General features: G+C 47.6%; 1 protein-coding gene across 1 annotated transcript in view; it reads right to left on the bottom strand.

Annotated features, from left to right (window-relative positions):
- Positions 1 to 13,044, bottom strand: part of PRSS56 (serine protease 56) — a 45,167-nt gene that overhangs the window by 18,706 nt on the left and 13,417 nt on the right. Inside the window, exons 4-9 of the mRNA XM_087872182.1 lie at positions 12,301 to 12,490; positions 10,345 to 10,453; positions 8,369 to 8,528; positions 6,013 to 6,155; positions 4,622 to 4,781; positions 1,858 to 2,043 (exon numbers count right to left, since the gene is read on the bottom strand). Coding sequence (XP_087728308.1) covers positions 1,858 to 2,043; positions 4,622 to 4,781; positions 6,013 to 6,155; positions 8,369 to 8,528; positions 10,345 to 10,453; positions 12,301 to 12,490 — 948 coding nt within the window. The remainder of the gene's footprint in view (positions 1 to 1,857; positions 2,044 to 4,621; positions 4,782 to 6,012; positions 6,156 to 8,368; positions 8,529 to 10,344; positions 10,454 to 12,300; positions 12,491 to 13,044) is intronic.

Here is a 13,044-nt window from a genome sequence, read left to right as displayed (position 1 = left end):
TTATTTCACCAGTTGGGCCTGGCCTAACTTTCTCCCTCTTTTTAAACATTTTTAATTTTTAATTTTTTAGTATTTTTAATATTCAAAGTTAAATTTGTTTTAAATTGATTGGGCCAAATTTGTCTGGGCCAAACTATTTAATTCGATTTTATCTCTGCTTTTTAAATTTTGTATATATGTATTTTATTGTTGGCTGTTCACCGCTTTCAGTCCTTCGGGAGTAGGGCGGTATACAAATCAAATCAAATAAATAAATAAATAAATAAAATGATTACAGGTAGTCCTTGGCTTTTTGTTTTTGGAATTTGAGCCAGAAGCACTGAAGCTTCCAGGTCAGAAGAACTGAAGTTTCCGGGTCGAAAGGATTAGCCGGTGACATTAGCCTCAGTCCCTGAAGGAGACCCACTGGGGGGCACCTTTCATGTCCCCAGCAGAAGCTGGAGGGAAGGATGAGAGCTCCACCCTGCCCCATGGCAGCTCTTGGGTCTCAAACATGGGCTTGCTAGCCTCCTGCCCAGTGTTCCAACCACTCGAGCCACCATGCTCCTTGGTAGTCCTGGACTAAAAAACGGTCATAAAGTGGGGTTGTGTAGGAGAGGATCAGGCTGAGTCTGAGGGGGGGAGGGGTCGTGTGTCATAAGCAGTGGTGGGATTCAAATAATTTAACAACCGGTTCTCTACCCTAATGACCAGCTGGGTAGGCATGGCTTGGTGGTCATGTGACTGTGTGGGCATGGCCAACTCACGTCGATGGGCGCTTCGCCTTAGCTGTTACAATGTAATAAGGGCTAACCGGAGAGGCAGTTTCTGTAAGCAGGGCAATAAAGATTAGGCTAGAAACAACACCAGAATGTTTCTTTCTTGCCTTCCTTACAGGATTAGCCCTGTAAAGTGGGAAAAAACAAAATAAGATTTCTTCCAACAACTGGTTCTCTGAACTGCTTAGAAAGTTAACAACCGGTTCTCCCGAATAGATACGAACTGGCTGAATCCTACCACTGGTCATAAATCACGAGTCCCTGCTCACCTGCATGAGATCTAAATCCAGCCCACCTTGAATTCCTTTCTTATCTCCCGCTCATTTCCCTTGACTATTAGTTGGTCAGATTCTTGGATTAATGTCAAGCGCCGGGGAAATCAGGAGATTCAGGCAGTTCAAATGAGTATTGTATAAAGATTTCTTGCAAGCTTAAACTCTCTACAAGAATCTGACCAACTAACAGTCAAAGAAAATGAGCGGGAGATAAGAAAGAAATTCAAGGAGGGCTGGACTTAAGATTTCTGCAGGCGTGTAGAGATTTGTGATTTATGACATGTTTGACCCCTCCCTCAGGCTCAGTCTGCTTATCTCCTACAGGTTGGTCACATGAGTGACTCATTTTACGACCATCATGACATACAACCGATGAGCAGGCAATCCTTGACTTACAGCCATTCGTTTAGTGACCACTCCAAATTACAGCAGCACCAAAAATAGTGATTTATGACCAGTTTTCAAACTTACAACCGTTGCAGCATCCCGACAGTCATGTGATCAAAATTTGGACACTTGGCAATTGGCATGTATTCATGACAACTGCTCTGTCCCAAGGATCATGTGATCACCATTTGTCACCTTCCCAGCTGGCTTCCGACAAGCATAGTCGGGGGGGGGAGCCAGATTCGCTTAACGACCGGATGATTCACTTAACAACTGCAGTGATTTGCTTAACCCAGTGCGGGAAGCAAGCTTGTCCAATAGAGCAAAACTCCCTTTTAACAATCCTCTGACTTAGCAAATGGAAATTTTGGGCTCAATTGTGGTCGTAAGTCGAGGACTACCTGTGTAGGTTTCTTCAGGGGCCACCCACCACTTACCACATTGCTGTCTCTTCCCCTTGCATTTCTCCTCAGCGGCCTGGGCACAAGCTGCTGGGTTGGGTGACCGGGCGCACGGCTGCGCATAAAAGGCGCATAAACGACGGATTTCTGCCAGCTGTTTGTCTCCTGACTTCCGAACAGCCAGCCATTCTGAACAGCTGGGCTCCCAGCTGGAAGGAGATCCTGAATGAGAGGAGAACAGAGAGCAGTTGGGAGGCAGAAAATTTCCCCATTAGCTGCTCCTGAACCACAGGCTGGAACTCGCGTTTCCTGAGAATGTGACCGCAAGATTTGGTTAATAGCAATAGCACTTAGACTTATATACCGCTTCTGAGTGTGTTACAGCCCTCCTTAAGCGGTTTACAGAGTCAGCCTCTTGCCCCCCAACAATCTGGGTCTTCACTTTACCGACCTCAGAAGGATGGAAGGCTGAGTCCACTTTAAGCTGATCAGGATCGAACGGCTGGCAGTGGGCAGAGTCAGCCTGCCATACTACATTTTAATCACCGCGCCCTCATGGGTCGTGGGTTTGGCTAAACTCGGTTTTGGTCTTTGCAAGCAGTCCTTGTCAAGTTTAAGATGGGTGTGTCAGCGTCCCAGCACTGATATATATAAAGAGAGGAGAAGCTTGAACTTTTGCCTACTAAATCCCTTTGAAGATTCTGTCTCCTCGGAGATGGGAGGGGGGGAGACATTCCTGTGATCTGACGAAGAAGGGATGACGAAAGTGGCTTGGAAGATAGCCAATGAGAAGCAGAGAATTGGGGATTGGAAAGGGAGGGATTGGGGGGTAACGGTCAGTACTGACCGCGAAAGAGCCAGGATCAGATCGCTATGCTCAATAAAGAGAAAATTTCCTCAAAGATCGGCAGTTTGGAAATCCATTTATTTTGAGATAGCATCGAAACCTGACAGGGTGGACTTCAACTCCCAGAATTCCCCAGCCAGCCCTATCTAACAAAATGAAATCCAATGGTGAGAAAAATAAGATTTTACACTTAGGCAAGAAAAAACAAAATGCACAGGTACAGATTAGGCGGTACCTGACTCAATAGCAGTAACTGGGAAAGGGATCTTGGAGTCCTAGCGGACAATCACTTAAATATGAGCCAGCCGTGTGATGCAGCTGCCAAAAAAGCCAACACAGTTCTAGGCTGCATCAACAGAGGGATAGAATCAAGATCACGTGAAGTGTTAATACCGCTTTATAAGGCCTTGGTAAGGCCACACTTGGAATATTGCATCCAGTTTTGGTCGCCACGATGTAAAAAAGATGCTGAGACTCTAGAAAGAGTGCAGAGAAGAGCAACACGTATGATTAGGGGATTGGAGGCTCGCAGGCGTTCGGGAGAACCTCCAGCTAAGATTCTGTGCAGTTCGGAGAACCCCCAAATCCCACTCCTGGCTGGCCCCGCCCACCACACCCATCCCAGGAGTCCCCACGTGGCCTGTTTTGGATGCAGGTAAGTGCCGGGCACGCACAGAGGCTCAGGGAGGGCGAAAAATGGGCTTACCGGAAGTTTGGGAAGGCCGGAAATGGGCCCTCCAGAGGGCCTCAGGAGCCTGGGGAAGCCGTTTTTGTCCTCCCAGAGACTCGAGGAAAGCCTCTGGAGCCCGGGGAGGGCAAAAACGCCCCCTCCCCCGGTGCAGGAGATCGGCTAGGCCACGCCCACAATGGCCACGCCCACCCAGCAACCAGGCAGAGAACCCCTTGCTAAAATTTTTGAAGCCCACCCCTACCTACTCTCCAAAGCACCTGAAGGCAAGACAAGAAGCAATGGGTGGAAACCAATGGTGAAATCCAAATTTTTTTACTACCGGTTCTGTGGGCGTGGCTTGGTGGGCGTGGCTTGGTGGGTGTGGCAGGGGGAAGGATACTGCAAACTCTCCCTTCCCATCCCACTCCTGGCGGGAGGATATTGCAAAATCTCCATTCCCACCCTACTCTGGGGCCAGCCAGAGGTGGTATTTGCCGGTTGTCCAAACTGGTCAAAATTTCCGCTACCGGTTCTCCAGAACCTGTCAGAACCTGCTGGATTTCACCCTTGGTGGAAACTAATCAAGGAGAAGAGCAACCTAGAATAAGGAGAAACTTTCTAACGGTGAGAACAATTAATCAGCAGAACTCCTTGCCACCAGAAGTTCTGGATGCTCCAACATGCCCTCTGGAACGATTTGCCCCCGGAGATACGAAGGATACCAGATCTCCGGGCCTTTCGCCGTGTCCTAAAAACTTTTCTTTTCCATCAAGCAGGGCTGACGTGAAAACCCCCCCCCCCACTTTTTAGCTCTTTTTAGCTTTTTAAGTGTAAATTGAGTTTTAATTGGATTGTTTTAAACTGTGGGCCAAAGCTGTATAATTCTTTTAAATTGATTTTAAATTTTGTATTGGTATGTTTTTTATCCTTGGCTGTGCACCGCCCTGAGTCCAATAGGAGAAGGGCGGTATATAAATTGAATAAATAATAATAACAACAACAACAACAACAACAACAACAACATTGGAGGTTTTAAAGAGACTGGACAGGCACTTGTCCGAAATGAGCTAGGGTTGCCTGATTGAGTAGGGGGTTGGACTAGAAGACCTCCAAGGTCCCTTCCAACTCTGTTAATCTGTAATCTGTTATTCTGTTATTCTGAATTCTGGGACTTGAAGTCCACCCATCTTAAACTTGTCAAGGTTGAGACTCTATGATCCAGCCCTTTGGTCTATTCTGCCCCCTGCTGGTGAAATTGGAGAAAGGCAGCTCCGGGCACTCACTCTCCATCTGTTGTCGGATCCAGTCGGCAAAGGCAGTGATGCGAGTGTACACTCCCGGTTTCCCACGCTCCCCGCAACCGGAACCCCAGGAGGTGATTCCGTGCAAGACGTAGCGCTCCAGCGAAGGGTCCCAGCACATCAGGGGCCCTCCCGAGTCTCCCTGAAAGGAGAAACGGTTGCAAGTCCAAAGCAGAAGGAAAACAGAACTCGGTCCCAAGAATTAATCTCAAATTGTACAAATTAATGCTCTCGGAACATCATGGCTGAAAATAGTCTAGGTAGGATAGGGTCAGGAACTATGGCCCCTTTACGAGCTGTGGATTTCAATTCCCAGAATTCCTGAGCCAGTCATGGTGTCTCAGGAATTCTGGGAATTGAAGTCCATAAGTCATAAAGGAGCCATACTAGTAGTTGCGCACTCTTGGTCTAGGACGGGTGTCGGCAACCTGCGGCTCTGGAGCCGCATGTGGCTCTTTCGTCCCCCTGCTGTGGCTCCCTTTCGGCTGAACCCACCATTGGCTGACCCCACCCCTCACCCTCCCCTTCCAGTCACTCCTCGCCTGGCCTGAGAGAGAGAGATGAGAGAGAGAGAGAGAGGGATAGAGAGAAAGAGAGAGAGAGAGGGACAGAGAGAGAGAGAAAGACAGAGAGAGAGAGAGAGAGAAAGAGAGAGAGATGAGAGAGAGAGAGAGAGAGAGAGAGAGAGAGAGAGAGAGAGAGAGAGAGAGAGAGAGACCTGTTTCCCACAGAAAACACTGGGAGCCACAAAACCTTGGTGAGCCTTGGTGGCGCAGCGGACTAAAGTGCTGTTAAGTAGCACTTAGCTGCCAACTGCCTGCAATTTCTGCGAGTTCAAATCTCACCAGGCTCAAGGTTGACTCAGCCTTCCATCCTTCCGAGGTAGGTAAAATGAGGACCCGGATTGTGGGGGCAATAAGCTGACTTTGTATAAAAAAAGAACACCGCTTAGGGGGGGCCCCGAAAGCCCTACTAAGCAGGTATATACAAAAGGATGAAGGCTATTGCTTAACGCATTGTAAGCCGCCCTGAGTCTCCGGAGAAGGGCGGCATATAAATCGAACCAATAAATAAATAAAATAAAACCTGGGTAGGCATGGCTGGGTAGTGTGTGTGTCATGTGACTGGGTGGGAGTGAGTGACGTCAAGTTGGCCACACCCACTCAGGTTTTGTGGTTCCCGGTGTTTTCTTTTCTGTGGGAAACGGATCCAAATGGCTTTGAGTGTTTAAGGTTGCAGACCCCTAGTCTAGGACCTGAGTCTCTATGATCCTAGCCCATAACCTTTGCCACTGTTTCCACCAGCCCCCACCGGGCAGGGAGTGACCATCACATCCCTTACCTTCAGGCCCGTCTCCCTTCTCGGACCCTCACCTGACAAGAGTCGATGCCGCCAGAGAGGTACCCAGCACAGAACATGGCACTGCTCACCAGCTGGCTCCCTAGAGCCCCACGGCATAGGTCTTGTGCCAGGATCGGCACCCGCGCTTCCATGACAACCTCAGCAGGCGGCCCGTCTAGGAGTGAAGCAGATGGGACACATGAATGGCCACAACCACCCAGGGACCCTCCCTGCTGGTTCTCTCCCGCTTGGCAGGCGTGCAAAAGGTAACTGTGCGCCAGGTGAGATGCTGCGAGAGGACAATTTCAGCTCTTCCCTTCTGCCTCTGATCCAGGTCCAGATTTTATGAGCAGCCGGAGAAATTGCATATTTATGAATCTCATAAATACGGTTCATTTGCCGAGCGTCCAAATTCTGATCATCTGTTCACAGGAACGCTACAATGGTCGTAAGTGTTGTGGCTCCGTTACTTGAGGCTGTGTCATCGGCAGGAGAGGACTCCGAGAGTGAAGGAGAGGAGTCGGCAAGGCCTCCCTCTCCAGGACCCTCCTCTCTGGCAATGCCTTCAGTGTCCGCCGAAGGGCAAGAGATAGGGCCGGGGCCAAGTACGTCCACACAGCCACAGGTGGACAGTGATGATGGAAATGAGTCTTGGCTGGATCCTTGGCAGCGTCGCAGAGATAAGCGCGTGCAACAGAAGAAAAGGCGTGCCAGAGATTAGGCTGAGTCACTGGACCATACCCCACAGGGTATAAAAGGGGGTGAGGTGGCCATTCAGACTCTGTGATGGACAAAACTAACTACTATCGAGTCACATTGCATCTTTGGAAACAACATTATCGGCCTTGGATTTATTTTACGAACTGGACAATTCTTGACTGTGTATTTTGTTTATAAGTAAAGTTCTTGGCAAGCAGCTACTGGGTTGCTGCCAAGCTTCTTATCGGAAGAATTGGTTGTCTGCCAGTTTATTTAACCCCAGCTGTCTTTTTGTGTGCGTGTGTGAGACGGGGACAGAACAGTAAGTGTGAAAAATGAGCGTGTCATTTTTTTTTCAATGCCGTTCTAATGGTCACTAAATAACTGGCTGCAAGTCAAGGACGACATTTAATAAACAAACATTTAATCGCTAGGAACTGAAAGTGACTTGATGGCAGATAATCAATCAATCAATCAACTTTTCCAAAGTTTTGAATTTGGTAAGTAGCCCTCAAGTTACAACGGTTCATTTCGTGACCGTTCGAAGTTACAATGGAAATGCAAAACGTGATTTATGACCGTTTTTCACACTTATGCCCTTGCAGCATCCCTGTGATCACGTGATCAAAATTCAGACTCTTGGCAACTGATTTGTATTTATGACAGTTGCAATGTCCCGGAGTCCCCTTTTTGTGGCCGTCTGCTAAGCAGTCAATGGGGAAGCCAGAGGAATTTAACAACCGGGTTCCTAACCGCAACACTCCACTTAATAACGGTGGCAAAAAAAGGTTGTAGAATGGGGCCAAACTCACTTCACAACCGTCTCGCTTAGTGTTGTGGCCCGTCAGCGGGCAACAGAAATTTGGGGCTCAACTGTGGTCGTAAGCCGAGGACTACCTATAATTCCCTGGCCTGCAAGGCTTCATAGCCTTAATCCAAGCCATCTCAAAGGGAGCAGAGGGTCTCGACCAGGGGTGGGTTTCAAAACCGTCGCTACCGGTTTGCTCGTGGGCTCGTGCGCGCTCGCTCGTGCGCTGCTTCTGCACATGTGCAGAAGTATCCAGGTGGGTGGGCGGAGCCTCGAGACCCCACCCCTGGTCTCGACCTCCTGTTGTGGTCCGCCAGCAGCCTGCGGACCTGGCAACGGAATGAGACAGTGAGGAGGCTGGGGAGGACAATGGGCCAGTCCTGGAGTCAGGAGAAGGCCCAGACGAGGACTCTGCATCAGAGGCAGAGATGCGGCCAGGGCCATCTGGGAGCTATGCACGGACTCCGGAGCCTCCAGAGGCGGACAGCAAGAGAGGCAGAGGAACAGGTGAAGCAAAAAGGACAACTCAGGAGTAAGGCCAGGAGATGATTGGCCCCTCCCATAAGGCTTAAAAGAGCAGCAATGAGCCGTTGGGTTCTTTGTAGAAAAGCAACGTTGATTCCAGTGCTTCTTGTCAGCGTCTCTTGAACTTTGTGGGGGGTTTTGCCAAGAAAAGCCTTTGGCCGGTTGCCAAAAACATGAAAGGTTGGTGATAAGGCCAACCAACTGGTTATGAAGAATTTTGTTTAGGACTAAACAGAGAATGAATTAATTCTCAGCTCTTTTAATAAAATAAGTTTGTTGAGGACTGAATTGTGTTTGGTAGTCACTATTTGGGCCTTGGTCACAACACCGCCGAGTGCCCCCAGCCACACCGTTACCTTCATAGAGCGAGCCCCAGCCGACGATGTAGCAGAGGACTTCCTGGCTCATCTCCGCGGCCCGCTCCGGGAGGCACACGGGGGACACCCAGGCTGAGGAGCGCACGGGAGCGCTCAGTTCCAGCAAAGCCACATCCGCGTGGAAGGTCTTTGGGTCGAACTACGGAAAGAGAAACCGGTCGTTGCAATGGGGGGAAAGAGCATCAAGCAGCTATGGGGATCAGGGTTGGGGGTCTTTCTCGCCATGTACAGGAATACATCCAAATTAGACTGTGTGGTTTCTCTGTGTCGTATAATATATGTGGGTATATGCATACTTTTGTATCTATCTATCTATCTATCTATCTATCTATCTATCTATCTATCTATATCTATCTTATCTCTTATCTATCTTATCTATCATCTATCTATCTTATCTATCTTATCTATCATCTATCTATCTATCTTATCTATCATCTATCTTATCTATCTATTTTATCTATCATCTATCTTATCTATCATCTATCTTATCTATCTTATCTATCATCTATCTTATCTATCATCTATCTAATCTATCTTATCTATCATCTATCTTTCTTATCTATCATCTATCTATCTTATCTATCATCTATCTATCTTATCTATCTACTATCTATCATATCTATCTTATCTATCATCTATCTCTTATCTCTTATCTATCTATCATCTATCTTATGTATCTTTTCTATCTATCTTATCTATCTTATCTATCATCTATCTATCTTATGTATCTATCTATCTTATCTATCATCTATCTATCTTATCTATCATCTACCTATCTTATCTATCATATATCTATCTTATCTATCTTATCTCTTATCTATCTTATCTATCATTTATCTATCTCTTATCTATCATCTATCTATCATCTATCTATCTTCTGTATCTTATCTATCTATCTATCTATCTATCTATCTTGTCATACATATGTAGTGTAAAATTGGAGGTGGTAACCCTTTAAGAGCTATATGCAATTAAATTTCATTTTAATGTATGCCGATTAGTGTACATGCAAAATGACAATAAAGCTATTCTGGCTCAGTGGCTAAGATGCTGAGCTTGTCGATCGAAAGGTTGGCAGTTCAACGATTCGAGTCCCTAGTGCCGCTTAACGGGGTGAGCTCCCGTGACTTGTCCCAGCTTCTGCCAACCTAGCAGTTTGAAAGCACATAAAAAAATGCAAGTAGAAAAAAATAGGGACCACCTTTGGTGGGAAGGGAACAGCGTTCCGTGCGCCTTATGGCGTTTAGCCATGCTGGCCAAATGACCACGGAGACATCTTTGGACAGTGCTGGCTCTTTGGCTTTGAAACGGAGATGAGCACCACCCCCTAGAGTCGGGAACGACTACGACGCATGTGTGAGGGGAACCTTTACCTATTCTATTCTATTCTATTCTATTCTATTCTATTCTATTCTATTCTATTCTATTCTATTCTATTCTATTCCATTCCATTCCATTCCATTCCATTCCATTCCATTCCAAATAAAGATTATAATTCTATTCCATTCCATTCCATTCCATTCCAAATAAAGATTATAATTCTATTCTATTCTATTCTATTCTATTCTATTCTATTCTATTCTATTCTATTCTATTCTATTCTATTCCATTCCATTCCATTCCATTCCATTCCATTCCATTCCAAATAAAGATTATAATTCTATTCCATTCCATTCCATTCCATTCCAAATAAAGATTATAATTCTATTCCATTCCATTCCATTCCAAATATTCTATTCTATTCTATTCCATTCCATTCCATTCCATTCCAAATAAAGATTATAATTCTATTCTATTCTATTCTATTCTATTCTATTCTATTCTATTCTATTCTATTCTATTCTATTCCATTCCATTCCATTCCATTCCAAATAAAGATTCTATTCTATTCTATTCTACTGATTTTCTCTACTCTATTTGCAAATGATGGGCAGGAGCACACACCCCAGACTCACCTTGGGGTGCGGCAGGATGCGGCTGACGGGAACCACCTGTTCGCTTTCATCCCGCTTGCTTAGATCATAGTCACCCAAGACCACAGACCAGGCCAGCTCATTTCGGCTTCTACCAGCAGGAGAGAAACCAGAAAATTGTAGAATTCGGCACCCCAATCTCTTCTTAAAAAGCTCCAGTTCTTGAACACCTACAACTTCTGGTGGCAAGTAGTTCCACTGATTAACTGTTCTCACTGTCAGGAAACTTCTACTTAGTTCTAGGTTGCTTCTCCCCTTGATTACTTTCCATCTACTGTATTGCTTCTTGTCCTCCCTTCATGTGCTTTGGAGAATAGGTGGACCCCCTCTTCCTTGTGGCAGCCCTTCAAATATTGCAACACTGCTATCATGTCTCCCCTATTCCTTCTTTTCACTAGACTAGTCATCCCCAATTCCAGCAACCGTTCTTCATATGTTTTAGCCTCTAGTCCCCCAACCATCTTGGTTGCTCTTCTCTGCACTCTTTCCAGAGTCTCCGCATCTCTTTTACATCGTGGCGACCAAAACTGGATGCAGGATTCCAAGTGTGGCCTTACCAAGACATTATGAGGACCCAGATTGTTGGGGGCAAGAGGCTGACTCTGTCAACCGCTTAGAGAGGGCTGGAAAGCGCTGTGAAGCGGTATATAAGTCTAAGTACTATTGCCCTTCCATCCTTCCTTCCTTCCCTTCCCTTTCCTTCCTTACCTCCCTCTCTCCTTTCCTTCCTTTCCTTCCCTTTCCTTCCTTTCCTTTCCTTCCTTCCTTCCCTCCCTCTCTTTCCTTCCTTTCCTTTCTTCCTTCCCCTCCCTCCTTCCTTTCCTTTCCTTTCCTTTCCTTCCTTCCTTCCCTCCCTCTCTTTCCTTCCTTTCCTTTCTTCCTTCCCCTCCCTCCTTCCTTTCCTTTCCTTTCCTTCCCCTCCCTCCCTCCTCTCTCCTTTCCTTCCCTTCCCTTCCCTTTCCTTTCCTCCTTCCCCCTCCTTCCTTTCCTTTCCTTTCCTTTCCTCCTTCCCCCTCCCTCCTTCCTTTCCTTTCCTTCCCCTCCCTCCCTCCTCTCTCCTTTCCTTCCCTTCCCTTCCCTTCCCTTTCCTTTCCTCCTTCCCCCTCCTTCCTTTCCTTTCCTTTCCTTTCCTCCTTCCCCCTCCTTCCTTTCCTTTCCTTTCCTTTCCTTCCTTTCCTTCCTTCCTTCCCCTCCCTCCCTCCCTCTCTCCTTTCCTTCCCTTCCCTTTCCTTTCCTCCTTCCCCCTCCTTCCTTTCCTTTCCTTCCCTTCCCTTCCCCTCCCTCCCTCTCTCCTTTCCTTCCCTTTCCTTTCCTTTCCTTTCCTCCTTCCCCCTCCTTCCTTTCCTTTCCTTTCCTTCCTTTCCTTTCTTCCTTCCCCTCCCTCCCTCTTTCCTTTCCTTTCCTTTCCTTTCCTTTCCTTTCCTTTCCTTTCCTTCCTTTCCTTCCTTCCTTCCTTCCTTCCTTCCTTCCATGATGGTGTAATGGTTAGGATGCAGCGTTGCAGACTGACTGCCCACAGCCAGGAGTTCGATCCTGACCGGCTCAAGGTTGACTCCCATCCTTCCCTCCTTCCGAGGTGGGTCAAATGAGGACCCAGATTGTTGGGGGCAAATAGGCTGACTCTGTCAACCGCTTAGAGAGGGCTGGAAAGCGCTGTGAAGCGGTATATAAGTCTAAGTGCTATTATAAGACCACCCAAGGGAAGGGAGGAGAGAAGATGGGGAGAACGGGAAAAGAAATAGACTAGAGGCAAGCGACAGAAGAAGCCGGTGGGAGACCCCGCCACATGAAAGCAATGAGCTCTTCACTGGAGGTCTTCAAAGAGTAGTCATTGGGTCCTCTATCGGAGAGACTTTTGTTCACCCACCCTAGTAGGCAGGGGTTGGACTGGATGACCTCTCTGATCCCTTCCGTAGAGACAGGAGCCCTTGGCCTTACCCGGTGAAGCAATGGGCAGCCGTGACAATCCAGGCACTGCCCACCAACACCCCGCTGCACATCAGCTCTCCGTTCAGCAGCACCGACACCAGCCACGGCCAGGCGCCCGGCTTTGCACGGCGGCCCCCCACAATCTTCCCCTTCGGCAGAGTCACGTTAGGGGCAGGGACCACACGGTGCCCACAGGATTCTGCGAGAAAAGAATCACATTCCAGTAACTGGTTGAAGGATGTCAGAATCAACTCTCAGATCCCCAAGCTGCGCCTTCATTCACACAACCCAGTAGACCGGGGCACTGGTGAAATCCAAATTTTTTTTACTCCCGGTTCTGTAGGTGTGACTTGGTGGGCGTGGCCTGGTGGGCATGACAGGGGAAGGATACTGCAAAATCCCCATTCCCACCCCACTCCAGGGGAAGGATACTGCAAAATCCCCATTCCCACCCCACTCCAGGGGAAGGATATTGCAAAATCTCCATTTCCATCCCACTCCAGGGGAAGGATACTGCAAAATCCCAATTCCCTCCCCACTCCAGGGGAAGGATACTGCAAAATCTCCATTCCCATCCCACTCCAGGGGAAGGATACTGCAAAATCCCAATTCCCTCCCCACTCCAGGGGAAGGATACTGCAAAATCCCAATTCCCTCCCCACTCCAGGGGAAGGATACTGTAAAATCTCCATTCCCATTCCACTCCAGGGGAAGGATACTGCAAAATCCTCTGCCCCTCCCCACTCCTGGGGG

This window comes from Pantherophis guttatus, chromosome 6, assembly GCF_059756535.1.
Source record: "Pantherophis guttatus breed Tessera chromosome 6, ASM5975653v1, whole genome shotgun sequence".
In the NCBI taxonomy this organism is placed as follows: domain Eukaryota; kingdom Metazoa; phylum Chordata; class Lepidosauria; order Squamata; family Colubridae; genus Pantherophis; species Pantherophis guttatus.
The sequence above is the reverse complement of the archived record's forward strand: the minus strand, read 5'-3'. Positions and strand labels throughout refer to the sequence as shown.